The 25,596-nt window shown below is 42.2% G+C and overlaps 3 protein-coding genes across 3 annotated transcripts in view; 2 read left to right on the plus strand and 1 right to left on the minus strand.

Moving 5' to 3' along the window:
* LOC129833981 (glycogen [starch] synthase, muscle-like) overlaps positions 1 to 13,311 on the plus strand; it is a 28,677-nt gene extending 15,366 nt beyond the window's left edge. Inside the window, exons 8-16 of the mRNA XM_055898798.1 lie at positions 6,221 to 6,341; positions 7,660 to 7,766; positions 7,892 to 7,951; positions 8,499 to 8,691; positions 9,170 to 9,296; positions 9,494 to 9,589; positions 9,854 to 10,017; positions 10,107 to 10,187; positions 11,210 to 13,311. Coding sequence (XP_055754773.1) covers positions 6,221 to 6,341; positions 7,660 to 7,766; positions 7,892 to 7,951; positions 8,499 to 8,691; positions 9,170 to 9,296; positions 9,494 to 9,589; positions 9,854 to 10,017; positions 10,107 to 10,187; positions 11,210 to 11,458 — 1,198 coding nt within the window. The 3' untranslated portion in view covers positions 11,459 to 13,311. The remainder of the gene's footprint in view (positions 1 to 6,220; positions 6,342 to 7,659; positions 7,767 to 7,891; positions 7,952 to 8,498; positions 8,692 to 9,169; positions 9,297 to 9,493; positions 9,590 to 9,853; positions 10,018 to 10,106; positions 10,188 to 11,209) is intronic.
* A 10-nt stretch (positions 13,312 to 13,321) lies between these two features.
* Positions 13,322 to 21,098, minus strand: LOC129834015 (aspartate dehydrogenase domain-containing protein-like). Its single transcript, XM_055898839.1, has 8 exons — positions 20,678 to 21,098; positions 20,138 to 20,197; positions 18,948 to 19,092; positions 18,786 to 18,870; positions 18,127 to 18,276; positions 16,999 to 17,222; positions 14,817 to 14,956; positions 13,322 to 14,692 (listed from the first exon to the last, which is right to left on the minus strand). Exons 2-8 carry the CDS (start codon positions 20,190 to 20,192, stop codon positions 14,655 to 14,657), a joined length of 837 nt encoding a protein of 278 aa, XP_055754814.1. The 5' UTR covers positions 20,193 to 20,197; positions 20,678 to 21,098; the 3' UTR covers positions 13,322 to 14,654.
* Positions 21,099 to 22,792: 1,694 nt separating this feature from the next.
* Positions 22,793 to 25,471, plus strand: LOC129834019 (lysoplasmalogenase-like). Its single transcript, XM_055898842.1, has 3 exons — positions 22,793 to 23,000; positions 23,193 to 23,436; positions 24,276 to 25,471. Exons 1-3 carry the CDS (start codon positions 22,950 to 22,952, stop codon positions 24,728 to 24,730), a joined length of 750 nt encoding a protein of 249 aa, XP_055754817.1. The 5' UTR covers positions 22,793 to 22,949; the 3' UTR covers positions 24,731 to 25,471.
* Positions 25,472 to 25,596: the final 125 nt, after the last annotated feature.

Below are 25,596 nucleotides of genomic sequence, written 5' to 3' on the forward strand. Positions count from 1 at the left end.
TGATGATTTTTTTTGTTGATTCAACATTATGACATTTGTTTTGTTTAAATGATGTGGAAACAATGTTAATTCAACCAGTTTTTGCCCAGTGATGGGAGTGTTACCTATCATATTAATAGACAACCCTAACCCTAATCCTATCATATTAATAGACAACCCTATCATATTAATAGACAACCCTAACCCTATCATATTAATAGACAACCCTAACCCTATCATATTAATAGACAACCCTAACCCTATCATATTAATAGACAACCCTAATCCTATCGTATTAATAGACAACCCTAACATATTAATAGACAACCCTAACCCTAACCCTATCATATTAATAGACAACCCTAACCCTAACCCTATCATATTAATAGACAACCCTAACCCTATCATATTAATAGACAACCCTAACCCTATCATATTAATAGACAACCCTAACCCTATCATATTAATAGACAACCCTAACCCTATCATATTAATAGACAACCCTAACCCTATCATATTAATAGACAACCCTAACCCTATCATATTAATGGACAGCCCTAACCCTATCATATTAATAGACAGCCCTAACCCTATCATATTAATAGACAGCCCTAACCCTATCATATTAATAGACAGCCCTAACCCTATCATATTAATAGACAGCCCTAACCCTATCATATTAATAGACAGCCCTAACCCTATCATATTAATAGACAGCCCTAACCCTATCATATTAATAGACAGCCCTAACCCTATCATATTAATAGACAGCCCTAACCCTATCATATTAATAGACAGCCCTAACCCTATCATATTAATAGACAGCCCTAACCCTATCATATTAATAGACAGCCCTAACCCTATCATATTAATAGACAGCCCTAACCCTATCATATTAATAGACAGCCCTAACCCTATCATATTAATAGACAGCCCTAACCCTATCATATTAATAGACAGCCCTAACCCTATCATATTAATAGACAGCCCTAACCCTATCATATTAATAGACAGCCCTAACCCTATCATATTAATAGACAGCCCTAACCCTATCATATTAATAGACAGCCCTAACCCTATCATATTAATAGACAACCCTATCATATTAATAGACAACCCTATCATATTAATAGACAACCCTATCATATTAATAGACAACCCTATCATATTAATAGACAACCCTATCATATTAATAGACAACCCTATCATATTAATAGACAACCCTATCATATTAATAGACAACCCTATCATATTAATAGACAACCCTATCATATTAATAGACAACCCTATCATATTAATAGACAACCCTATCATATTAATAGACAACCCTATCATATTAATAGACAACCCTATCATATTAATAGACAACCCTATCATATTAATAGACAACCCTATCATATTAATAGACAACCCTATCATATTAATAGACAACCCTATCATATTAATAGACAACCCTATCATATTAATAGACAACCCTATCATATTAATAGACAACCCTATCATATTAATAGACAACCCTATCATATTAATAGACAACCCTATCATATTAATAGACAACCCTATCATATTAATAGACAACCCTATCATATTAATAGACAACCCTATCATATTAATAGACAACCCTATCATATTAATAGACAACCCTATCATATTAATAGACAACCCTATCATATTAATAGACAACCCTATCATATTAATAGACAACCCTATCATATTAATAGACAACCCTATCATATTAATAGACAACCCTATCATATTAATAGACAACCCTATCATATTAATAGACAACCCTATCATATTAATAGACAACCCTATCATATTAATAGACAACCCTATCATATTAATAGACAACCCTATCATATTAATAGACAACCCTATCATATTAATAGACAACCCTATCATATTAATAGACAACCCTATCATATTAATAGACAACCCTATCATATTAATAGACAACCCTATCATATTAATAGACAACCCTATCATATTAATAGACAACCCTATCATATTAATAGACAACCCTATCATATTAATAGACAACCCTATCATATTAATAGACAACCCTATCATATTAATAGACAACCCTATCATATTAATAGACAACCCTATCATATTAATAGACAACCCTATCATATTAATAGACAACCCTATCATATTAATAGACAACCCTATCATATTAATAGACAACCCTATCATATTAATAGACAACCCTATCATATTAATAGACAACCCTATCATATTAATAGACAACCCTATCATATTAATAGACAACCCTATCATATTAATAGACAACCCTATCATATTAATAGACAACCCTATCATATTAATAGACAACCCTATCATATTAATAGACAACCCTATCATATTAATAGACAACCCTATCATATTAATAGACAACCCTATCATATTAATAGACAACCCTATCATATTAATAGACAACCCTATCATATTAATAGACAACCCTATCATATTAATAGACAACCCTATCATATTAATAGACAACCCTATCATATTAATAGACAACCCTATCATATTAATAGACAACCCTATCATATTAATAGACAACCCTATCATATTAATAGACAACCCTATCATATTAATAGACAACCCTATCATATTAATAGACAACCCTATCATATTAATAGACAACCCTATCATATTAATAGACAACCCTATCATATTAATAGACAACCCTATCATATTAATAGACAACCCTATCATATTAATAGACAACCCTATCATATTAATAGACAACCCTATCATATTAATAGACAACCCTATCATATTAATAGACAACCCTATCATATTAATAGACAACCCTATCATATTAATAGACAACCCTATCATATTAATAGACAACCCTATCATATTAATAGACAACCCTATCATATTAATAGACAACCCTATCATATTAATAGACAACCCTATCATATTAATAGACAACCCTATCATATTAATAGACAACCCTATCATATTAATAGACAACCCTATCATATTAATAGACAACCCTATCATATTAATAGACAACCCTATCATATTAATAGACAACCCTATCATATTAATAGACAACCCTATCATATTAATAGACAACCCTATCATATTAATAGACAACCCTATCATATTAATAGACAACCCTATCATATTAATAGACAACCCTATCATATTAATAGACAACCCTATCATATTAATAGACAACCCTATCATATTAATAGACAACCCTATCATATTAATAGACAACCCTATCATATTAATAGACAACCCTATCATATTAATAGACAACCCTATCATATTAATAGACAACCCTATCATATTAATAGACAACCCTATCATATTAATAGACAACCCTATCATATTAATAGACAACCCTATCATATTAATAGACAACCCTATCATATTAATAGACAACCCTATCATATTAATAGACAACCCTATCATATTAATAGACAACCCTATCATATTAATAGACAACCCTATCATATTAATAGACAACCCTATCATATTAATAGACAACCCTATCATATTAATAGACAACCCTATCATATTAATAGACAACCCTATCATATTAATAGACAACCCTATCATATTAATAGACAACCCTATCATATTAATAGACAACCCTATCATATTAATAGACAACCCTATCATATTAATAGACAACCCTATCATATTAATAGACAACCCTATCATATTAATAGACAACCCTATCATATTAATAGACAACCCTATCATATTAATAGACAACCCTATCATATTAATAGACAACCCTATCATATTAATAGACAACCCTATCATATTAATAGACAACCCTATCATATTAATAGACAACCCTAACATATTAATAGACAACCCTAACATATTAATAGACAACCCTATCATATTAATAGACAACCCTATCATATTAATAGACAACCCTAACATATTAATAGACAACCCTAACATATTAATAGACAACCCTAACATATTAATAGACAACCCTAACCCTATCATATTAATAGACAACCCTATCATATTAATGGACAGCCCTATCATATTAATGGACAGCCCTATCATATTAATGGACAGCCCTATCATATTAATGGACAGCCCTATCATATTAATGGACAGCCCTATCATATTAATGGACAGCCCTATCATATTAATGGACAGCCCTATCATATTAATGGACAGCCCTAGAAACAGCCTGTTGCTTGAACCTTATTGACACTATCATTTTCAGGGTTTGATACTGTGACCAAAACAGTGCGACACACATGTTTTGGTCGCAAGGGTGCCAGTGACATTTTCGCAAGAGTGCCAGTTGCATAGCTTTTTTTATCATGATTTATTGAAACAGTAATGTGCAATTGACCAAAAATAAATCCACTTTCTGAAGAGGCAACATCGTCACGGGAACGCCCCTGTCTGTGTGTGTCAGGACTTGATTTACAGGGGAGGTTTAGAAACCCTCCATCAGTGGCCCCCTGGCCAGTGGAAAACATATTTGAATAATGCTAGTTTTAATCTAGGCTATATCATTTATTTTTAAAAATGGATTCTCAAAGCTTTTTGTTCGTTATGTCGGTTATTTATCACTCGCGCTGCACACGGCCTATAGATAATCTGATGCGCAGAAAGAGCGCGCCGTTGTTGTGTTGAGGAAAGCAGTAGGAAAGATGTTACAAGTTATATCTACCAGTAAATGCTAAGGCCAGAATGGGTATGCAACCCAGGTAAAACGTTCAAAGTCTTATTTGAATATTGGCGATGCGCAATTCAGTCATCATGGAATATCCTACCTTGAAAATCAGACATTTCTTCTCGACTATTTGGTTGTTGAAGTCATTGGTTATGATAGCCGATTTACAACCTCTACTGCCCCAATAGAATTATTACGTGATTTCATTTCGGATCAGTTTTTTATGAGGGATTCAGGTGCTTTCGATTGTTTCCCGCTGTTTCTATTGAAGTCTGTTGCGGTAAAACCCTATGCTGTTATTATGAGAAAGATAACATCGAATGTTTGCGTCAACTTGGTTTTCTATACAAAGGTAGTTTGGCCGGTGTAGTCCGTCATTGTAAATAAGAATTTGTTCTTAACTGATTTGCTTATTAGTAGGTTCACTTATTTTTTTAAGTGGTGAGACTGACTAGCTACCACATGGACAGACTCATTATTGTGTTTGTGTCGGGAGCATGCTGTCTATTTAGTCAGGCAATGTCCACATTATTGTGACATTTTAGAATGTAAAAGTCATGTGAATGTCAATGCATAATGCTATTGGTTAGGCCTATTTAAAACAGAATGCATTATTCATAGTGCAAACGCTTTGGGGGGAATGTTCTTCTTCTATATGCTATTACAACAATGACATAAAATGTAGCTCCTTCAAAATTTGCCTACAATTAAGTGCTTGAAAAAATAATTTAATTTAAAGTCCTTGAATTTGACTTTCCAATGTCTGTATGAACCCTGTATAGGCGACTTGCTCAGCCCACGGAATTAAATATAAAATCACCTGCTGTCAGATCTTGTATTTTTTTCTTCGGGCCAGTAGCTTTCAGTTGGCACTGGCCCAGTGTGTCTCAAATTTACCTGAATGTCAAGCCCTGCTGTGCACTTAGCCGTTAACAGTTAGCGATGCTAATGATAGTCTTTCGGGTAGATGGAAAGACAATTCAAAGGTAAATACAAAGTAGCCTATGACTACCTGGCAGAATCATGACTATTTGCATCAATCCAGTGGCCATTGTTTTGAAAACTCCATCACAAGTGACTACAGAAACACAGCTAGCCAAACACAACTGTCTGGCTGGTGCTCACCTGAATTAAAGGGGAACAACACCAAAAAAAAACTTGATTGCTGACATTTTGAGACCAAATCAACAGTGGACTAATTAAACAAATGGCAAAATATAGTTTGTGGTATTTTTCTTTAATTTGCTAAGATTCTCAATCTCGTTATCTAATTCTACATACCCCAACCTTCATTTTAATGCTTTAAATCTTGATTATGGCGAACAAGGGAATAAATGAATGATGTGGTTGGATGAGGGTTGGGGTCTGTTCCATTTCAATTCAGGAAATAACCTGAATTCCAATATCAATTCTCATAGAGAAGCATTGAGGAAAAATGGAATGTCGGTTTACTGTCTGAATTGAAATGAAATTGACCCCAACCCTGGTCTGGACATGTGGTCAGGTGATGTCAGGATTGCATCATTTGGTCTCATCTTGAATGGTTTTTGTTGTCCCACCCGCCAGGCACCTGGACTTCAACCTGGACAAGTGTCTGTTCCTGTTCATCGCTGGGAGGTATGAGTTCAGCAACAAAGGAGCTGATATCTTCTTGGAGGCTTTGGCCAGACTCAACTATCTACTGAGAGTAAGCTGTGTGTGTGTGTGTGTCCGGCACTGTGTGTGTGTGTACACGTGTATCAGAAAATGTGTGCATTCGGAAAGTATTCAGACCCCTCAACTTTTTCCACATTTTGTTAGGTTACTGCCTTATCCTAAAATTGATTTGGAGAAAATCCATCATCAATCTACATACAATACCCCATAATGACAAAGCAAATGTATTACAACAACAAAAAATTATATCAAATTTACATAAGTCTTCAGACCCTTTACTCAGTACTTCTATGAAGCACCTTTTGCAGTTATTACAGCCTCGAGTCTTCTTGGGTATGACGCTACAAGCTTGGCACACCTGTATTGGGGAGTTATTCCCATTCTTCTCTTCACTCTCAAGCTCTGTCAGGTTGGATGGGGAGTGTTGCTGCACAGCTATTTTCAGGTCTCTCCAGAGACGTTCGATTTGATTCAAGTCCGAGCTCTGGCTGGGCCACTCAAGGACATTCAGAGACTTGTCCTAAAGCCACGTTGACTTGGCTGTGTGCTTAGGGTCGTTGTCCTGTTGGAAGTTGAATCTTTGCCCCAGTCTGACGTCCTGAGTGCTCTGGAGCAGGTTTTCATCAAGGATCTCTCTGTACTTTGCTCCATTCATCTTTCCGTCGTTCCTGACTAGTTTCCCAGTCTCTGCCGCTGAAAAACATCCCCACAGCAGGATGCTGCCACCACCATGCTTCACTGTAGGGATGGTGACAGGTTTCCTCCAGACGTGACACTTCGCATTCAGGCCAAAGATTTCAATCTTGGTTTCATCAGACCAGAGAATCCTGTCTCAGAGCTCTACAAACAATTCCTTTGACCTCATGGCTTGGTTTTTGCTCTGACATACACTGTAAACTGTGGGACCTTATATAGACAGGTGTGTGCCTTTCCAAATCAGGTCCAATCAATTTAATTTACCACAGGTGGACTACAAGTTGTAGAAACATCTCAAGGATGATCAATGGAAACAGGATGCACCTGAACTCAATTTCGAGTCTCATAGCAAAGGGTCTGAATACTTATGTAAATAAGGTACTTTTTAAATATTTTTTTAAACATTTGCAAACATTTCTAAAAACCTGTTTTCACTGTCATTATGGGTTATTGTTTTTTAAATCCATTTCAGAATAAGGCTGTAACGTAACAAAATGTGGAACAAGTCAAGGGACTTGAATACATTCTGAATGCACTGTGTGCCTGTGTGAGTGTACATACCCATTGTCTACCAGCCTGTCTGTCGGTTAGTTAGATGTATTCAAGAATCTTGCAGGTATTTACTCCCTCCCTGCCTCCTCTCTCTCCCTCAGGTCAACCACAGCGATGTGACTGTCGTTGCGTTCTTCATCATGCCTGCGCGGACCAACAACTTCAACGTGGAGACGCTGAAAGGCCAAGCAGTCAGGAAGCAGCTCTGGTAATGACAACACCATCATGGCTGTTTCCTGCCACAGAGGGAGACACTTGCATGTGAGAAAATAAGTAAACGTATGTATTTATAGTGACTAATAACTTGACTCTGTTTTAACATCCCCATGGCAGGGATACCGCTCAAACAGTGAAAGAACGCTTCGGAAAGAAACTTTATGAATCACTGCTGGTGTAAGTGGACCTCTATGAATCCCCATTTGTGCTGTTGAACTACCAGTACAAGAACTGTATGAACCCATATGAATCACTGTCTTGTAAACCCATAGGAATCACTGTCTTGTAAACCCATAGGAATCAATGTCTTGTAAACCCAGAGGAATCACTGTCTTGTAAACCCAGAGGAATCACTGTCTTGTAAACCCAGAGGAATCACTGTCTTCTAAACCCATAGGAATCACTGTCTTGTAAACCCATAGGAATCACTGTCTTGTAAACCCATAGGAATCACTGTCTTGTAAACCCATAGGAATCACTGTCTTGTAAACCCATAGGAATCACTGTCTTGTAAACCCATAGGAATCACTGTACTTGAACCATTATTACTGTAAGATAACTTATAGACTACAGTTTGTATGAATACCTTTGTGTTAGTTAAAGAGAAGGGAAACCCACATACATTTGATTCAAGCTTATGTGTCTGCCTCTTGGCCTTCATCAGAGCTTTTGTGCTAGTTTGTATTTTACACCCTTAGTAAAATCTACCTTTGTGCTGGATTAGTGGGCAGTTGCCGGACGTGTCCAAGATGCTGGACAAGGACGACTTCACCATGATGAAGCGTGCCATCTTTGCCACCCAGAGGCAGTGCCAGCCTCCCATCTGTACCCACAACATGCTGGAGGACAGCAACGACCCCATCCTCACTTGCATTCGCCGCATCGGCCTGTTCAACAGCTCTGCCGACCGCGTCAAGGTAGATTGATTGAATTAGTTAGATAATTAAAAGTATTAGGCAGCTCCAGCCGGAGACGACGCTACATAGCCTATGTCAACAATTCTCCAGGATAAAAACACAAAAGCCAGAGGCTCATTGCCGTTGTCCTCATTTGCTAGTGAGATGACATGTGGGCCATACTGACACTTTACAAATACATAACCGTCACACTGTGCTCTGCTCTGGTCCCTCCCGTCACACAAATGTCATTCCTATAACACTATCCTACGACTGATGCACAGGCCAGTCTGGACTAGAAACCATATCCCAGCCTGCTGCAGAGCTGGGGGTCAAATGGGTTCAACTGCTTCAAAATAATTCCTCTCTTCCCTTTCTTCTGCACTGATTGGAAGACTTGTAAAACTGGTGTAAATAATATGGTGGAAGTGCATCTCTTTCATCAGGTCAACTCTGTCCTCATCCCCTGCTTCATTTGTGTTTCCCATCATCCTTTTAGGTGATCTTCCACCCAGAGTTCCTGTCCTCCACCTCTCCCCTCCTGCCGATGGATTATGAAGAGTTTGTAAGAGGCTGCCATCTTGGAGTGTTCCCCTCTTACTATGAACCATGGGGATATACACCAGGTAGACTCTTATAGATACTATGAACCACCAGGTAGACTCTTATAGATACTATGAACCACCAGGTAGACTCTTATAGATACTATGAACCACCAGGTAGACTCTTAAAGATACTATGAACCATGGAGATATGGTTGTCTTGTACATTGGCTGTATGGCATATACAAGTATATTTACTTCAATCTCTCTCTTTCTCTCAGCTGAGTGTACAGTCATGGGGATCCCCTCAATCTCTACCAACCTCTCTGGGTTTGGCTGCTTCATGGAGGAACACATAGCTGATCCCTCAGCATACGGTGTGTTCAGAATGGGTCCAAGTCAAGGTTGTTTAGTGTCTTCCAAGGGGCTGATTAAACATTCTACATTTAGAGAAGTAATGGTCCCAATATGATATGTCATTTAGATGAGGCTTTTATCCAAAGAGACAGTCATTCATGTATATATTGTACGTATGGGTGGTTCCAGCGGGAATTGAACACACAACCTTTGGCATTACAAACGCTGTTCTCTACCAACTGATCTCCAGTAGATTGGACTAATGCTGTTGTACTCTACCTCAGGAATCTACATCCTTGATCGACGGTACAGAGGGGTTGATGAGTCATGTAACCAGCTCACATCGTACCTGTTCCAGTTCTGTCAGCAGAGCCGGCGCGCCAGGATCATCCAGCGGAACCGCACCGAGCGCCTGAGTGACCTTCTGGACTGGAGATATCTGGGCAGGGTGAGAACTTTCACCTTTACCAAGAGAAGAAATGTCAACTGTTCTACTATAACTGTCATCTTATCTCTCTCCTCTCTTCTCTCTCTCAGTATTACATATCAGCTCGTCACATGGCCCTGGCTAAAGCCTTCCCGGATACCTACTTCTACCAACCTCATGACTCTGAGACTGTAAGTCTGTCTGTCGGCTGTCTTCTGTCTGTCTGTATGGAAAGGAGATGCTGTTTCCTCCTTTTGGATAACAATGGGTACTTACTTGAAATAATTCTACACCATTGGAAACTACCTATAATGAAATAATTCTACACCATTGGAAACTACCTATAATGAAATAATTCTACACCATTGGAAACTACCTATAATGGTGCCCGGGGGAGATTAGTAAAACATTTGTTCTTTACCCATTCAGTAGGAATTTGCTGTAGTGAACCTTTTTAGTTGGACTATTTTTGTTTTATAACAGGGGTGTTTACTCAATTACCTGGAGGCCTGGGGGTTATAACAGGGGTGTTTACTCAATTACCTGGGGGTTATAACAGGGGTGTTTACTCAATTACCTGGAGGCCTGGGGGTTATAAAGGCCTGGGGGTTATAACAGGGGTGTTTACACAATTACCTGGAGGCCTGAGGGTTATAACAGGGGTTTTTGCTTAATTACCTGGAGGCCTGGGGGTTATAACAGGGGTGTTTACTCAATTACCTGGGGGTTATAACAGGGGTGTTTACTCAATTACCTGGATGGCTGAGTGTCTGCAGGTTTTCCTTCCTCCCTTGTACTTGATCAATTAAGGTCATATTAATTAGGCACTCCCCTCACCTGGTTGTCTCTGTCCTAATTGGATACAATTTGAAAGGAACTAACAAAAAACAGCAGACACGCCCCTGACGGGATTGAGTTGGACACCCCTGTTTATTTCATATGTGAAATAAGATATAAATCTGGATTAGTAAATCTTATGAGAAAGTGTCAGCGATTCAACATACTATGCTACTCTGGCTGTGTTTAGACAGGCAGCCCAATTCTGATCTATTTTAACTAATTGGTATTTTGGCCAATCAGATCTGAAATACATCTGACGTGATTGGTCAAAAGATCAATTGGTAAAAAACATCAGAATGTGTCTGCCTGTCTAAACACAGCCGTGGCGTGTTCTGTGTCTTACCCTCTAAACCCCACCAACCTTTCTTTTCAGGCCCAAGGTTTCCGTTACCCTAGACCGGCCTCTGTGCCCCCATCTCCGTCTCTGTCGCGCCACTCCTCCCCCCGCCAAAGCGAGGCGGAAGAAGATGATGACCGCTATGACGAAGATGCAGAGGCAGAGAAAGACCGCTTGAACATCCGCCAGCCCTTGACCCTGCCTAGTAAAAAGGGTCCCGCCTTGCCTTACACCCTGCCAGGTGCCAACGGAGAGAAAAACGGAGCCGCCAGCGTGAAAAACTGACTGTCTCACACACACAACATACACAAACGTACATATGCTGACACTCACCACACAACATACATGTTACAAACACGGCACTCTTATCCTGACCGTCTCCACTTCCATAATATAGATCTGACAACTGCTGAAGAGATGAGCTCTTACAGAATGTTATTCATCCAGCAGCCAGAACGTCTTCCAAACCTACATGCAGCTCCGCCTCTGGGCATCCTGTCCTGACATGGAGGAGGAGAGGGAAAGGATGGCAAGCCCGGTGACGTTTCCTTGAGTTAAAGAGCCCAGCTTTGAGATAACAAAGTGGGGTAACTTGGAGTATATAGGAGGGTTACCTCTGGTCATTAATCTAGGTTACCTCTGGTCCACAGGAGGCTGCTGAGGGAGGATCAGCTGGAATAATGACTGAAACCATGTGTTTGATGTATTTGATATCATTCCAGGTATTCTGCTCCAGCCATTACCATGAGCCCGTCCTCCCCAATTAAGGTGCCACCAACCTCCTGTGCTCTGGTCCTTAATCTAGGAATTTATGAAATCCTTGCCAGTGTAGACTAACATGAGTTGTAACTGAGGCTAAGATAACCGTATCATCAGGATAAAGAAACTAGGGCTAATTAGTCTTGCTAACAAGGGCAAAGGCATTGGCCCACTATGTCATAGTCGGGGCGGCAGGGTAGCCTAGTGGTTAGAGCGTTGGACTAGTAACCGAAAGGTTGCAAGTTCAAATCCCTGAGCTGACAAGGTACAAATCTGTCGTTCTGCCCCTGAACAGGCAGTTAACCCACTGTTCCTAGGCCGTCATTGAAAATAAGAATTTGTTCTTAACTGACTTGCCTAGTTAAATAAAGGTAAAATAAAAAATAAATAAATAAATAGTCACACAACCTACCCAACAGCGGCAATTATCCTGTTCAGACACTGTAGCAGTAACAGAAACCTGTTTAAACAGCAGCAGTACTTTTCCTGTCACACTGTAGCAGTAACAGAAACCTGTTTAAACAGCAGCAGCACTTTTCCTGTCACCCTGTAGCAGTAACAGAAACCTGTTTAAACAGCAGCAGCACTTTTCCTGTCACCCTGTAGCAGTAACAGAAACCTGTTTAAACAGCAGCAGTACTTTTCCTGTCACACTGTAGCAGTAACAGAAACCTGTTTAAACAGCAGCAGCACTTTTCCTGTCACACTGTAACAGCAACCCAACAAGCAGCAGTACTTCCCTTGGCTAGGAAACCAATAAGTGACACATTTAGAGCTGGGCCCATAGAGTTAGACTAGATAGATGTACTGTATATAGCCTGTTTTCTGCATGGACATTGCCATTGAGGGCTTCTACCACAGGTACTAAGATGAGTCCTCTTTCTAACTCTATGGCTGAGCCTCAGAACGTCCTGCTGAAGAGCCTCCTGCTGAAACAGGCTCCCATTCGTTCAGAGATTCAGACCTTTCTGTGGGTGTCGTCGTCTTCTCTGGGCCTTGTACTGTATTAGAACCGGCATTACTGTGTGTAGAAACTGTCGATTGGTCACCTTTTAACCTTTCAGTCAGTGAGCCTGTGTTTGAGTGTTTTTCTTTGTGTGTGTGTTTGTGATGGAACACTGATTCTGCCTGCACTCGGAGGTTTAGGTAAAAGGTGGGGCTTCCGTCCTGAGAAGCTAGTGGTGTTTTTAGACGACAGACTGTATTAGAGAGGAGGAAGGGAAAAGGTCACAGGTTTGGGTGGATCCTATTCCCAGCTGTGCACAGCCAGATAACGAGATGAGTTGATCCAGATCCCACACTGCTGTCAGTTTGTTTGTGTTACAATCACACACCAGAGGAGGAGAAAATAAAGTCTATTCTATGTATTAATGATGAAACACAGGACTCTTCTCTTTTGTTGGGGTTTTACTACAACAGGAAATACTGTGAGAGCTTGGAACTATAAGGTTCTATAAGGTTCTATAAGGTTCTATCTGCACGTTTTGTTATTTCTTGTTCTGTACAATGTTCTCTACATATATATAGTACTCTAAATAACTACATTCATGTTAAGTTCAAAAGAATACAAGATACAAATACATCATTCAAACCAATTAGGGTTCAGAACCTTAATTTTTGCAGATAGAACCTTCTGGTTTTAAGGCCACAATGGTGTGTGTGGTGACAACACCAAGACACCACATAAAGATCATCATACGTTACTGTTATCATGTATTGTAGTGGATGTAACTGTATACGAGCTGTAAAAGTTGTGGCTTGTTGCTAGACGATTGCTAATGAATGTGGTGCCTGCCATCACCCTGAGGGAGTTGGTCATTTAAATTGTTACTTCACAAAGTCATATTTTAATTAGTAGAGAAAAGGAGGGAAGTGCTGCTGGGATCCAGTAGTAGAACTTGGTAGGATGAAGGTGCAACATTTGATTCCCCAGAATTGTAGATGCAGACTTGGTTTTGTCAATCCTGATAGTCACACCATATATGAAGCAAGCCCATCTTTGCTCACACATGATCAGTAACTACAGACACAGCCACTGCAGACAGTTCAGTACTGTAGTGTTGTGTAATGTGTGTTTCAGTACCGTAGTGTTGTGTAATGTGTTTCAGTACCATAGTGTTGTGTAGTGTGTTTCAGTACCATAGTGTTGTGTAATGTGTGTTTCAGTACCATAGTGTTGTGTAGTGTGTTTCAGTACCATAGTGTTGTGTAATGTGTGTTTCAGTACCATAGTGTTGTGTAATGTGTGTTTCAGTACCATAGTGTTGTGTAATGTGTGTTTCAGTACCATAGTGTTGTGTAATGTGTGTTTCAGTACCGTAGTGTTGTGTAATGTGTGTTTCAGTACCGTAGTGTTGTGTAGTGTGTTTCAGTACCATAGTGTTGTGTAGTGTGTTTCAGTACCATAGTGTTGTGTAATGTGTGTTTCAGTACCATAGTGTTGTGTAATGTGTGTTTCAGTACCATAGTGTTGTGTAATGTGTGTTTCAGTACCATAGTGTTGTGTAGTGTGTTTCAGTACCATAGTGTTGTGTAGTGTGTTTCAGTACCATAGTGTTGTGTAATGTGTGTTTCAGTACCATAGTGTTGTGTAATGTGTGTTTCAGTACCATAGTGTTGTGTAGTGTGTTTCAGTACCATAGTGTTGTGAGTGTGTTTCAGTACCATAGTGTTGTGAGTGTTTGGTTGGTAGAGGGAATTGTCTTCTGAAATCGCTCCCTCTTCAGCACAAGTGAACCCGGCCACCATGTCCCTTACACACTGAGAGAAGAAAAGGAGAGGATGGACTGGACGTTAGACAACACAACCCTTCATGTTCTCACACTGATTCATGCGACACACACACACACACACACACACATACACCCTCTACAGCAGAACCCACCCAGTAAGCTGCTCCAGAAGGAGTTGTAGGTGGCACTCCCAGTTACAGCTCCAAGTTTGGCTGGGTTCCTCCTCACTGTATGCACTGTGAAGCCATTGGCACCAGTAACCTCCACCTCCACCACATGGTAATCACTTAGTCTAGGAGAGGGAGAGAAGCTGTTGGCACCAGTAACCTCCACCTCCACCACATGGTAATCACTTAGTCTAGGAGAGGGAGAGAAGCTGTTGGCACCAGTAACCTCCACCTCCACCACATGGTAATCACTTAGTCTAGGAGAGGGAGAGAAGCTGTTGGCACCAGTAACCTCCACCTCCACCACATGGTAATCACTTAGTCTAGGAGAGGGAGGGAAGCTGTTGGCACCAGTAACCTCCACCACATGGTAATCACTTATTCTAGGAGAGGGAGAGAAGCTGTTGGCACCAGTAACCTCCACCTCCACCACATGGTAATCACTTAGTCTAGGAGAGGGAGAGAAGCTGTTGGCACCAGTAACCTCCACCTCCACCACATGGTAATCACTTAGTCTAGGAGAGGGAGAGAAGCTGTTGGCACCAGTAACCTCCACCTCCACCACATGGTAATCACTTAGTCTAGGAGAGGGAGAGAAGCTGTTGGCACCAGTAACCTCCACCTCCACCACATGGTAATCACTTAGTCTAGGAGAGGGAGAGAAGCTGTTGGCACCAGTAACCTCCACCTCCACCACATGGTAATCACTTAGTCTAGGAGAGGGAGGGAAGCTGTTGGCACCAGTAACCTCCACCACATGGTAATCACTTATTCTAGGAGAGGGAGAGAAGCTGTTGGCACCAGTAACCTCCACCTCCACCACATGGTAATCACTTAGTCTAGGAGAGGGAGAGAAGCTGTTGTCACCAGTAACCTCCACCTCCACCACATGGTAATCACTTATTCTAGGAGAGGGAGAGAAGCTGTTGGCACCAGTAACCTCCACCTCCACCACATGGTAATCACTTATTCTAGGAGAGGGAGAGAAGCTGTTGGCACCAGTAACCTCCACCTCCACCACATGGTAATCACTTATTCTAGGAGAGGGAGAGAAGCTGTTGGCACCAGTAACCTCCACCTCCACCACATGGTAATCACTTAGTCTAGGAGAGGGAGAGAAGCTGTTGGCACCAGTAACCTCCACCTCCACCACATGGTAATCACTTAGTCTAGGAGAGGGAGAGAAGCTGTTGTCACCAGTAACCTCCACCTCCACCACATGGTAATCACTTAGTCTAGGAGAGGGAGAGAAGCTGTTGGCACCAGTAACCTCCACCTCCACCACATGGTAATCACTTAGTCTAGGAGAGGGAGAGAAGCTGTTGGCACCAGTAACCTCCACCTCCACCACATGGTAATCACTTAGTCTAGGAGAGAAGCTGTTGGCACCAGTAACCTCCACCTCCACCACATGGTAATCACTTAGTCTAGGAGAGGGAGAGAAGCTGTTGGCACCAGTAACCTCCACCTCCACCACATGGTAATCACTTAGTCTAGGAGAGGGAGAGAAGCTGTTGGCACCAGTAACCTCCACCTCCACCACATGGTAATCACTTAGTCTAGGAGAGGGAGAGAAGCTGTTGGCACCAGTAACCTCCACCTCCACCACATGGTAATCACTTAGTCTAGGAGAGGGAGAGAAGCTGTTGGCACCAGTAACCTCCACCTCCACCACATGGTAATCACTTAGTCTAGGAGAGAAGCTGTTGGCACCAGTAACCTCCACCTCCACCACATGGTAATCACTTAGTCTAGGAGAGGGAGAGAAGCTGTTGGCACCAGTAACCTCCACCACATGGTAATCACTTATTCTAGGAGAGGGAGAGAATATGACTATGACATAGCGGGCCAGTGCCTTTGCCCTTGTTAGAGACTAATTAGCCCAGTTTTGTACACTTGACTCAGTGCCAACCTTTCTAAAAAAAGATATGCTGTGTAGAAGTTTGGGGGTGAATTAAGTTATTGCACAGCTGTGCTTCAGAGAGTGTGTGTTCCTTAACTGAAATAGGCTATGCAAATACATGCTGAAACGTGCCAGCATGTATTTTGTAACACTATGGGCAGAACAAGCCCACCTCCTTGCTTGTTCTGCCCATAGTGTTACAGTGATTCCCATTGTAAAAGCAGACTCTAAACTATCTTGGGTTATTTAAGAAGCTTTGCTTACGCCGTATCCGACACAATCTCCCCCTGGACGCCAGCGAAACCCAGGGTCCCCGCTGCGATGGCTGCTGCCGCCATGGTGTTGACGTTGTTAGGGGCGACAGGACAGAGCTCTGCCACCGAGCCACCGAATAAGACCCGCCTCCCCTCATCCTCTGTCCAATCAGACAGCACGTCTCCTGTCAGACGGAAACATGACGGGTGCTTGGACATCCGGATGAACAGTGCCTTCAAGCAAAAAACGAGAGGAGGGGGCGTGAGATTAGTAAAGAAAGAGGAGAGGAACAGAGGCAGAGGAGGGATTTAGAAAACTTGTGTTTTGTACATCAGTAATACAACAGCAACTCTTAAGATTTAAAGCTATTTAAAGGGAATAGAGAGCAATAGTAATGGTGTCTTTTTGTAGGAACTAACTCCACCATGGTTCGTTGGACAAAGTCTATGGGGAAATGAATGGCGTTTTTGTAGGGGTTTTGGGAAAATGCAGAAAATAAGGTCTATGTAACAGCATTCTGTTCAGTACAACCATTCTGCACGCTCTATGTAACAGCATTCTGTCCAGTACAACCATTCTGTATGCTCTATGTAACAGCATTCTGTCCAGTACAACCATTCTGCACGCTCTATGTAACAGCATTCTGTCCAGTACAACCATTCTGTATGCTCTATGTAACAGCATTCTGTCTAGTACAACCATTCTGCACGCTCTATGTAACAGCATTCTGTCCAGTACAACCATTCTGTATGCTCTATGTAACAGCATTCTGTCCAGTATAACCATTCTGTATGCTCTATGTAACAGCATTCTGTCCAGTATAACCATTCTGTATGCTCTATGTAACAGCATTCTGTCTAGTACAACCATTCTGCATGCTCTATGTAACAGCATTCTGTCCAGTATAACCAGTCTGTATGCTCTATGTAATAGAGAACAATGACCTTCTTCACCTTTAATGACAATCTGAATTTAATCTCACATTAATGAGGTCTACACATTATCTTATACTAACTCTTATATATTAACTTAACTATCTACATAACGTAACCAACTTAACTATTAACTATGCTATCCCTTATAAATGAACATATTTTACTTGTTAAGTCCTCTTTCCTCCTCCCTCCTTCCCTGCACCTTTAAAGATCCACTATCATTGAGTCTCAGGATATCCTGGCCTCCCCACAATGCACCACTGGGGACATATAGGGTCCTCCCATGATGCTCTGCAGCCTGGCGCAGTTCCTGGTTCAGCTGTGGGTCTGAGAGGGCTGAAGGAGAGCCCACCTAAAACAGAGGCAGACAGACAGAGAGGGAGGGAGAGAGAGAGGGAGGGGGAAGGAGAGAGAGAGGGGAGAGGGGGAGAGAGAGAGGGGAGAGGGGGAGAGGGAGAGAGAGAGAGGGGGAGGGAGGGTGTAGTAGTTACTTCATTTCTGGTGCACACATGGACTGGAACACTTCCTGGATTCTCAAAAGCTGATTTTAGCGTAACAAAGTGACTTTAAAAGAAAGAAATTAGACCACAATCTTTTCAAGGACTTCCTCCGTACTGGAACTTGACGTGTTTCAGATCGGTGTGTGAGGGAAATCCTCCTTTTATCCTGTTGTCATTAGCATATACTGTTAGTATTTATTTATATAGGCATGTTGTGCCAGGGGTTTTGCCAGGTTATCCATGCTAGCTAAAGAATGTTCAATAAGAGATAATGCTCTAAAGTGTTAATTTAGATGTTTTTAGAAACAGAGAGAGAGATCTTACCAAAAAATGGAAACAGAGAGAGAGAGAGAGATCTTACCAAAAAATGGGCCTTAGAGAGGAATTGGACTCCAAAGTCTTTTACAATTTTGGGATGACACACCTCCACAATCACATCAGCACCCCTAGAACACACACACACATGTTACTTGTGCACATGACATAACACACATTCCACTGTGCGTGTGACGTGGCTCTCTACCTGTCTGTAAAGTCTGGGAGGTTGTGTAGAATCAGCTCCTCAGCCACTGATTCTCTGAGTTTGTCAGTGTTTCTGTTCCACACAAAGACCAGTGTCAGGCCCACCTGGGCCCCTTCTCTCTGGAGCCGCTCCACAAGGTACTGCCCTGGAAGTTCAACAAATGCAAGTTTAATTGGCAGTGTTTACACAGGCAGAACAATTCTGATATGTTGTTGAATTACTGGCAAAGAGCTGATCTGAATGGTCAAAAGACCAATTGGTGAAAGGAATATCAGAATTGGGCTGACTGTGTAATCACAGGATGTTGGTGGCACCTTAATTGGGGAGAACAGTCTTGTGGTAATGACTGGAGCGATATTAGTGGATTGGTAACAAGCATATAAAACATGGTTTCTATGGTTTCCAGGTGTTCGATGCCATTCCATTTGTTCCGTTCCGGCCATTATTATGTAGTATTCACTACTACATACAGTAGTAGGCAATACAAACTGAAAACCATGAACACAACAAAAGGCCTATCATAAATATACAATCAACATTATGAATACCAGTAGGTACAGATGTAGGATCTACATTTGATCACCCGGTTGCAGGACAACTTGTAGTGTATTCCAGTTTTAAAAAGTCTTCTGAAGTTTGTAATTTCCACTCTGAAATTTCAGACTTGATTTTCCCAAACATTTTTTTTTATCACCCCCCACAAAAAAGTCCTTTAATAATAATCCACATAATAATGCACATTTCCTGTTGCTGCAGGATTATTTTCCTGCTGTAGGAAACTGTCTCAAATTAAGATCTTACATCTGTAGATAAAAGGTCAAACAGAACATAAACCTGGTGAACTCTCCGCCCAATCAGTACATTAGTTGATCAATTAACAATCAGATAGAGAAGAAACCCAGCAGTACTTAGGGCCTCGAGGGCCTGTAAATGAATGACGGGTGTTGTAAAGTGCTATGATTTACGAAGATGGGACCTACTGACACAGATTGACCACAGCAATCAACCCAGGGACTGCAGCTGAAAATTAGTCGGCTGGCTAAAACTGCCACTTTTATAGTAATGTTGATGAATGTGCATCTTCCCTTTAAAACTACATTTAATAAATTAATCCATTCCACAGTGAGAACATATGAGATGTGATGAGGAGGGAGGAAGAGAGGAGGAAGACAGGGGAATACACCACTGACCTAAATGTCCATATCCCACAACTCCAATTCTCATCACTGGCAACTTGTCAGTCATGGTTCCTGGTGAGAAAGAAGACCAGAGAAGACAAGTATATGAGTTGATCATTCCCACAGCCAACGGACCTCCCCATGGTGCCAGAGAGACTGGCTCTTCAAACTATCCACGACCCCTCTGACCTGGCCAATGATTGATTGCCAGGGTTCAGGTTGTTAGGAGGCTGGACACCTGACCATCCTCACTTCCTTTCCAGGTCAGAGCCTCACTATAGATTTATGCAGCCCTTCCTTCTCTTATTGGGCCATCAGCTATTGTATTATTTACAGCTTTATCATTGTTTCTATTTTCTCTCTCTCTCTCTCTCTCTCTCTCTCTCTCTCTCTCTCTCTCTCTCTCTCTCTCTCTCTCTCTCTCTCTCTCTCTCTCTCTCTCTCTCTCTCTCTCAGCTCTTCATCTTTTCAAGACCTTCACTTTGTACGTAGACCCTATCTACTCTGGTGGTCCTCAAAACTGTCCTTTTAACAACATTTACTGCTACTCACCGGTGAATTTCTCTCCCTGCTCTCTTTCTCTCCAAACCTTCTCCTTCGCAATCTACATTCCAACTGACACCCCTTCTCAGAGGATTGTGGGAAAGGTAGGGGTCAAAGTTCGACTCTGAGAGAATATGTTAATTATTAGTCCCTGTATCAGTGAAATTGTTGTGGGTTTTGTTTTTGAACCCACACATTTTCACAAAGTTTAGCAGCCATGAAAGGAAGGGCTGGCAGTGAAAGGAAACTACCTGAACAAGTCATAGATTATGAACAAACCAAATTGTAACTATACTGCCGTTATCTGACTGATAATATATTTGATGGATTTTATCTATATTTGATCAACAACATTTCTGTTGGTCTTGTAATGGACACAGCAAAGCCTATGAGCTGCGCCACACACGGAAGTGATTACAACTGAATGTGGGACAATGTAATGTACACGGTACAATGTACACAGTAGCCTAAGTCACATGCTGCCTCCAGTGGCAACACAGTCGTAGAAACATCAAATGAATACTATCACAACATTGTCTGTGTGTGACGTCATACCGGCGTCCTGCTAGTTAATGTCCTATTCTGCCCTTAGATCACCTGACCCGACAGGCCAGTTGACCCTCTTGGTGGTAGGGTTCTGGGTTCACTACAGGTTCACTATCGTTCATAGAACTAGGGTTAGAACCCTTAGTGTTGGTATGACTGAATGTATCTACTGCCACTGTGTGGACAAACTAAGTATAACTCTATTCCTCAAAATGTATCACATACCAACTAATACTTGTCTTTATTTACAACCTTGAGGGAGGAGACAATGAGAAGAATGGTTTTGATGAGATACTGATAGAGATTGTATATTGTACAGGGATTGTTGTAGGACTGTCCCCAAGGTAATAGCCATGCTATCTGACATTGGCTGCTGACACAAGTCCTTATTCTGCATGTCAGAGGGACATATTTGTAGCCTGGTCCCAGATCTGTTTGCACTTTTGCCTACTAAATTCCATTAGGAATTGGCAGTAGAGCCGAGACAGACTGGCACCCAGGCTAGCACATTTGTTCTACATAATATATATTTTCTAAATATCTGAACGTTCCACAGCATTGTGTCCTACTGAACACAGCCCGGTTCAGAGTCATGTGTCCTACTGAACACAGCCTGGTTCAGAGCTATGTGTCCTACTGAACAGCCTGGTTCAGAGTCATGTGTCCTACTGAACACAGCCTGGTTCAGAGCTATGTGTCCTACTGAACAGCCTGGTTCAGAGTCATGTGTCCTACTGAACACAGCCTGGTTCAGAGCTATGTGTCCTACTGAACACAGCCCGGTTCAGAGCTATGTGTCCTACTGAACACAGCCTGGTTCAGAGCTATGTGTCCTACTGAACACAGCCCGGTTCAGTCATGTGTCCTACTGAACACAGCCCGGTTCAGAGTCATGTGTCCTACTGAACACAGCCCGGTTCAGAGCTATGTGTCCTACTGAACAGCCTGGTTCAGAGTCATGTGTCCTACTGAACACAGCCTGGTTCAGAGCTATGTGTCCTACTGAACACAGCCCGGTTCAGAGTCATGTGTCCTACTAAACACAGCCTGGTTCAGAGCTATGTGTCCTACTGAACAGCCTGGTTCAGAGTCATGTGTCCTACTGAACACAGCCTGGTTCAGAGCTATGTGTCCTACTGAACAGCCTGGTTCAGAGCTATGTGTCCTACTGAACACAGCCCGGTTCAGAGTCATGTGTCCTACTAAACACAGCCTGGTTCAGAGCTATGTGTCCTACTGAACACAGCCCGGTTCAGAGTCATGTGTCCTACTGAACACAGCCCGGTTCAGAGCTATGTGTCCTACTGAACACAGCCCGGTTCAGAGTCATGTGTCCTACTGAACACAGCCCAGTTCAGAGTCATGTCTTAATACATGGCTCTGGCCCAGTTCAACTTCACCCTCAAGTTGATGTCACTTATCTGGTCTAGTTGGATGGGCCAAGGGTCACTACTGGCAGAGTTGAAAAGTAAAACTGAGAGGAGGAGACATTGGGCATTGATTATAACTGAGCAATCTGACAGATAACGTGTCACTGTGATTGGTCCAAAGTTCAATGTCGACCGGCACCAAGAGACAGGGACACACTCAGACAGACTGAACCAGTGGAGAGAGAAGAGAGAGAGAGAGAAGTACAGAGGAAAAGAGAAACACATGAAATCCTCTGGAAGGAGGCAGGACTGAAGAAAAGAAACAGGTACAGCCCAGATACATACAGGCCTTGGTTCTGAGAGAGATGGACATCCTTGAAACAGCCGCCTATGACCGAAGACAGCGCAGGAACACGGTATGATCCTTACCTCTAATCACACACGCACGCACGCACGCACACACACACACACACACACATTAATAACACACACACTTTTGTGTTAATGTATAATAATGTAATTATTGTAAATCTCTCATATTAACTACCTCCCTTCTTCCTCTCCTCTCGTCTCCCCTTCCTCCCTCTCTCTCTCTCTCTCTCTCTCAGTACTGTGTTCTGTTTCTCTTTCTCTCGCCATTCTTCCTGGCCATCGCTGTCTACTTCTATCTGTGGATCCCTGACTCCTCCCCCTCCGTCCTCGCTGCGGCTATTAAGGCCGCCCCTGTCATCTCATTGGCTCTCCTGGTGCTGAGCTACAAAGGGGGGAGGAGTCTCCTCGGCGTGGCAGGGGGCCTGATCTTCTCGGCAGGCGGAGACTGTTGCCTTATATGGCCCGAGCTGTTTCTCCATGGTAACGAGAGCTTTTTCTACTGCTACTGATAAAGTCCTGCAGACACTACAGACATGGCAGATAGCCTAGAGGTTAGAGAGGGCAAGCCAGAAACTGGAGGGTTGGCAGTTTGAATCCCATGTATGACTGGAGGTCACTGGAGGGTTGGCAGTTTGAATCTCATGTCTGACTGGATGTCACTGGAGGGTTGGCAGTTTGAATCTCATGTCTGACTGGATGTCACTGGAGGGTTGGTAGTTTGAATCTCATGTCTGACTGGATGTCACTGGAGGGTTGGCAGTTTGAATCTCATGTCTGACTGGATGTCACTGGAGGGTTGGCAGTTTGAATCTCATGTCTGACTGGATGTCACTGGAGGGTTGGCAGTTTGAATCCCATGTCTGACTGGATGTCACTGGAGGGTTGGCAGTTTGAATCTCATGTCTGACTGGATGTCACTGGAGGGTTGGCAGTTTGAATCTCATGTCTGACTGGATGTCACTGGAGGGTTGGCAGTTTGAATCTCATGTCTGACTGGATGTCACTGGAGGGTTGGCAGTTTGAATCTCATGTCTGACTGGATGTCACTGGAGGGTGGCTGGTGTGTAATGTCACTGGAGTACTCTGACATACTTCTATGACTATTAACCATGTATGGTGCCATCACCTGCTGTTGTGCACTTGAGCAAGACACTTAACCCACCATTGCTGCTCTTGGGGTGTTGCACTGCAGCTGACCCTGTGCTCCAACCGCTCTGTGTGTGTCTTGTTGGGGCGGATAAAGCAAATAGACAAATCTCTATTTCAGGTGGAATACGAGCAATAAAGTAATGTTGTTGTCTCTCTAATCCTCTCTTCAGGAATGGCCTCCTTCGCCTTGGCCCACCTGCTCTACTCCCTCACCTTCCTCTCCACTCGTTACTCCTCCCTCAGCCCCTCCTCTTCCCTGTCCTACTTCTTCTGCCTGCTCCTGTGGCTGCTGGGGGGAGGCCTCTACGCCTACCTCTTCCCTTTCCTGCAGAAGACGCCGGACGCGGCCGCCCTGACTACCGGCGTCGGGGTGTACGTGGCTCTGATCGTTCTGATGGCTACGCTGGCGGTTCGCACCCGCCGACCGCTGATCATGCTGGGCAGTTTGATCTTCATGACCTCTGACCTGACGCTGGCGCTGCAGACCTTCAAAGTGACGGAGCCCCTGGAGCACGGCAGGCACATCGTCATGACGACGTACTACCTGGCGCAGCTGCTGATCGCCGTGGGCGACATCAAGGCCGTGGAGGGCGGGGATGAGTTTGCCAAATGGAAGAAATCTTAGTTAAGGGGTTATGTCAGATATGGGCTAGGTCCCGATTTTCCGCCCTGCTCCCGAAGTGTGCAAATAACTGCACACTTTCTCACATGGATTTAAAAATGGTGGAAACTCCCTCCAGCCAATGCTTACTTATACTAATCTCATGCTTTTAAATCAATGACGGGGGAGTGTTCAATTGCACAATTCTGGAAAAGGGTGGAGAATCGGGACGTTGCCATGGAAAGCAAACTTGGGACTACTGCTCTCTGACTAGTCGACAGCTATAGGAACTTCAAGCTGTCTGTTGAGACTAGACTGAGAATGTGGCAGAAAAAAGTTGAAAAAGATTCCACCAAAGAAAATCCTCATTATTAAACAAAACCTCGGAGTATCAAGACAGTCTGTCCATTTGTTGAGAAAGCTCAGGGATGAGGCTGAGAAACATAACCCCTGCCAAAATTCATAGACAGCTACGGATGCAATGACTGACATGAGATCCACATGAGTTTTTTAAAGTCCAGAATAAAATTCAATTTAGTCAAGGATAATGATATTTCAATGTCTGTGAAAACAGTCCTACGGTCTTAAAGAAATGATTTGAGATGTGATGCACTTCCCTTGTTAGTTGTGGTTTATCAAACACATTCCGTATAACGGTCTGTTGATATGAAGAGGCTATTCTCAGAAATGAAGTCCCTTATGAAAAAAGAAAATGTGTATTTATTCATGATGAAATGAGGATGAAAAATAAACAAAGTTGTGTTACATATTTCATGTTATTTCAGACTTAAGAACTCTGCAAAAGTCATCAATTATGTTTATAGACACAGACAAGACAGAAACATCTTAAAAAAAAAACATTGACAAATGGTGGATATTCTGAATGAAAG

This window comes from Salvelinus fontinalis, chromosome 34 (genome assembly GCF_029448725.1).
Source record: "Salvelinus fontinalis isolate EN_2023a chromosome 34, ASM2944872v1, whole genome shotgun sequence".
In the NCBI taxonomy this organism is placed as follows: domain Eukaryota; kingdom Metazoa; phylum Chordata; class Actinopteri; order Salmoniformes; family Salmonidae; genus Salvelinus; species Salvelinus fontinalis.

Excerpts from the sequence above, each read along its gene's own strand:
- LOC129834015 (XM_055898839.1), bottom strand. The coding sequence starts at position 20,192 with ATGACTGACAAGTTGCCAGTGATGAGAATTGGAGTTGTGGGATATGGA. Across the intron at positions 18,871-18,947 it reads CTCCCAGACTTTACAGACAG|GGGTGCTGATGTGATTGTGG; the intron begins GTAGAGAGCCAC and ends TGTGTGTTCTAG. Across the intron at positions 14,957-16,998 it reads GAGATTGTGTCGGATACGGC|ACTAAGTGATTACCATGTGG; the intron begins GTAAGCAAAGCT and ends TCCCTCTCCTAG.
- LOC129834019 (XM_055898842.1), top strand. The coding sequence starts at position 22,950 with ATGGACATCCTTGAAACAGCCGCCTATGACCGAAGACAGCGCAGGAAC. Across the intron at positions 23,001-23,192 it reads GAAGACAGCGCAGGAACACG|TACTGTGTTCTGTTTCTCTT; the intron begins GTATGATCCTTA and ends TCTCTCTCTCAG. Across the intron at positions 23,437-24,275 it reads GCCCGAGCTGTTTCTCCATG|GAATGGCCTCCTTCGCCTTG; the intron begins GTAACGAGAGCT and ends TCCTCTCTTCAG.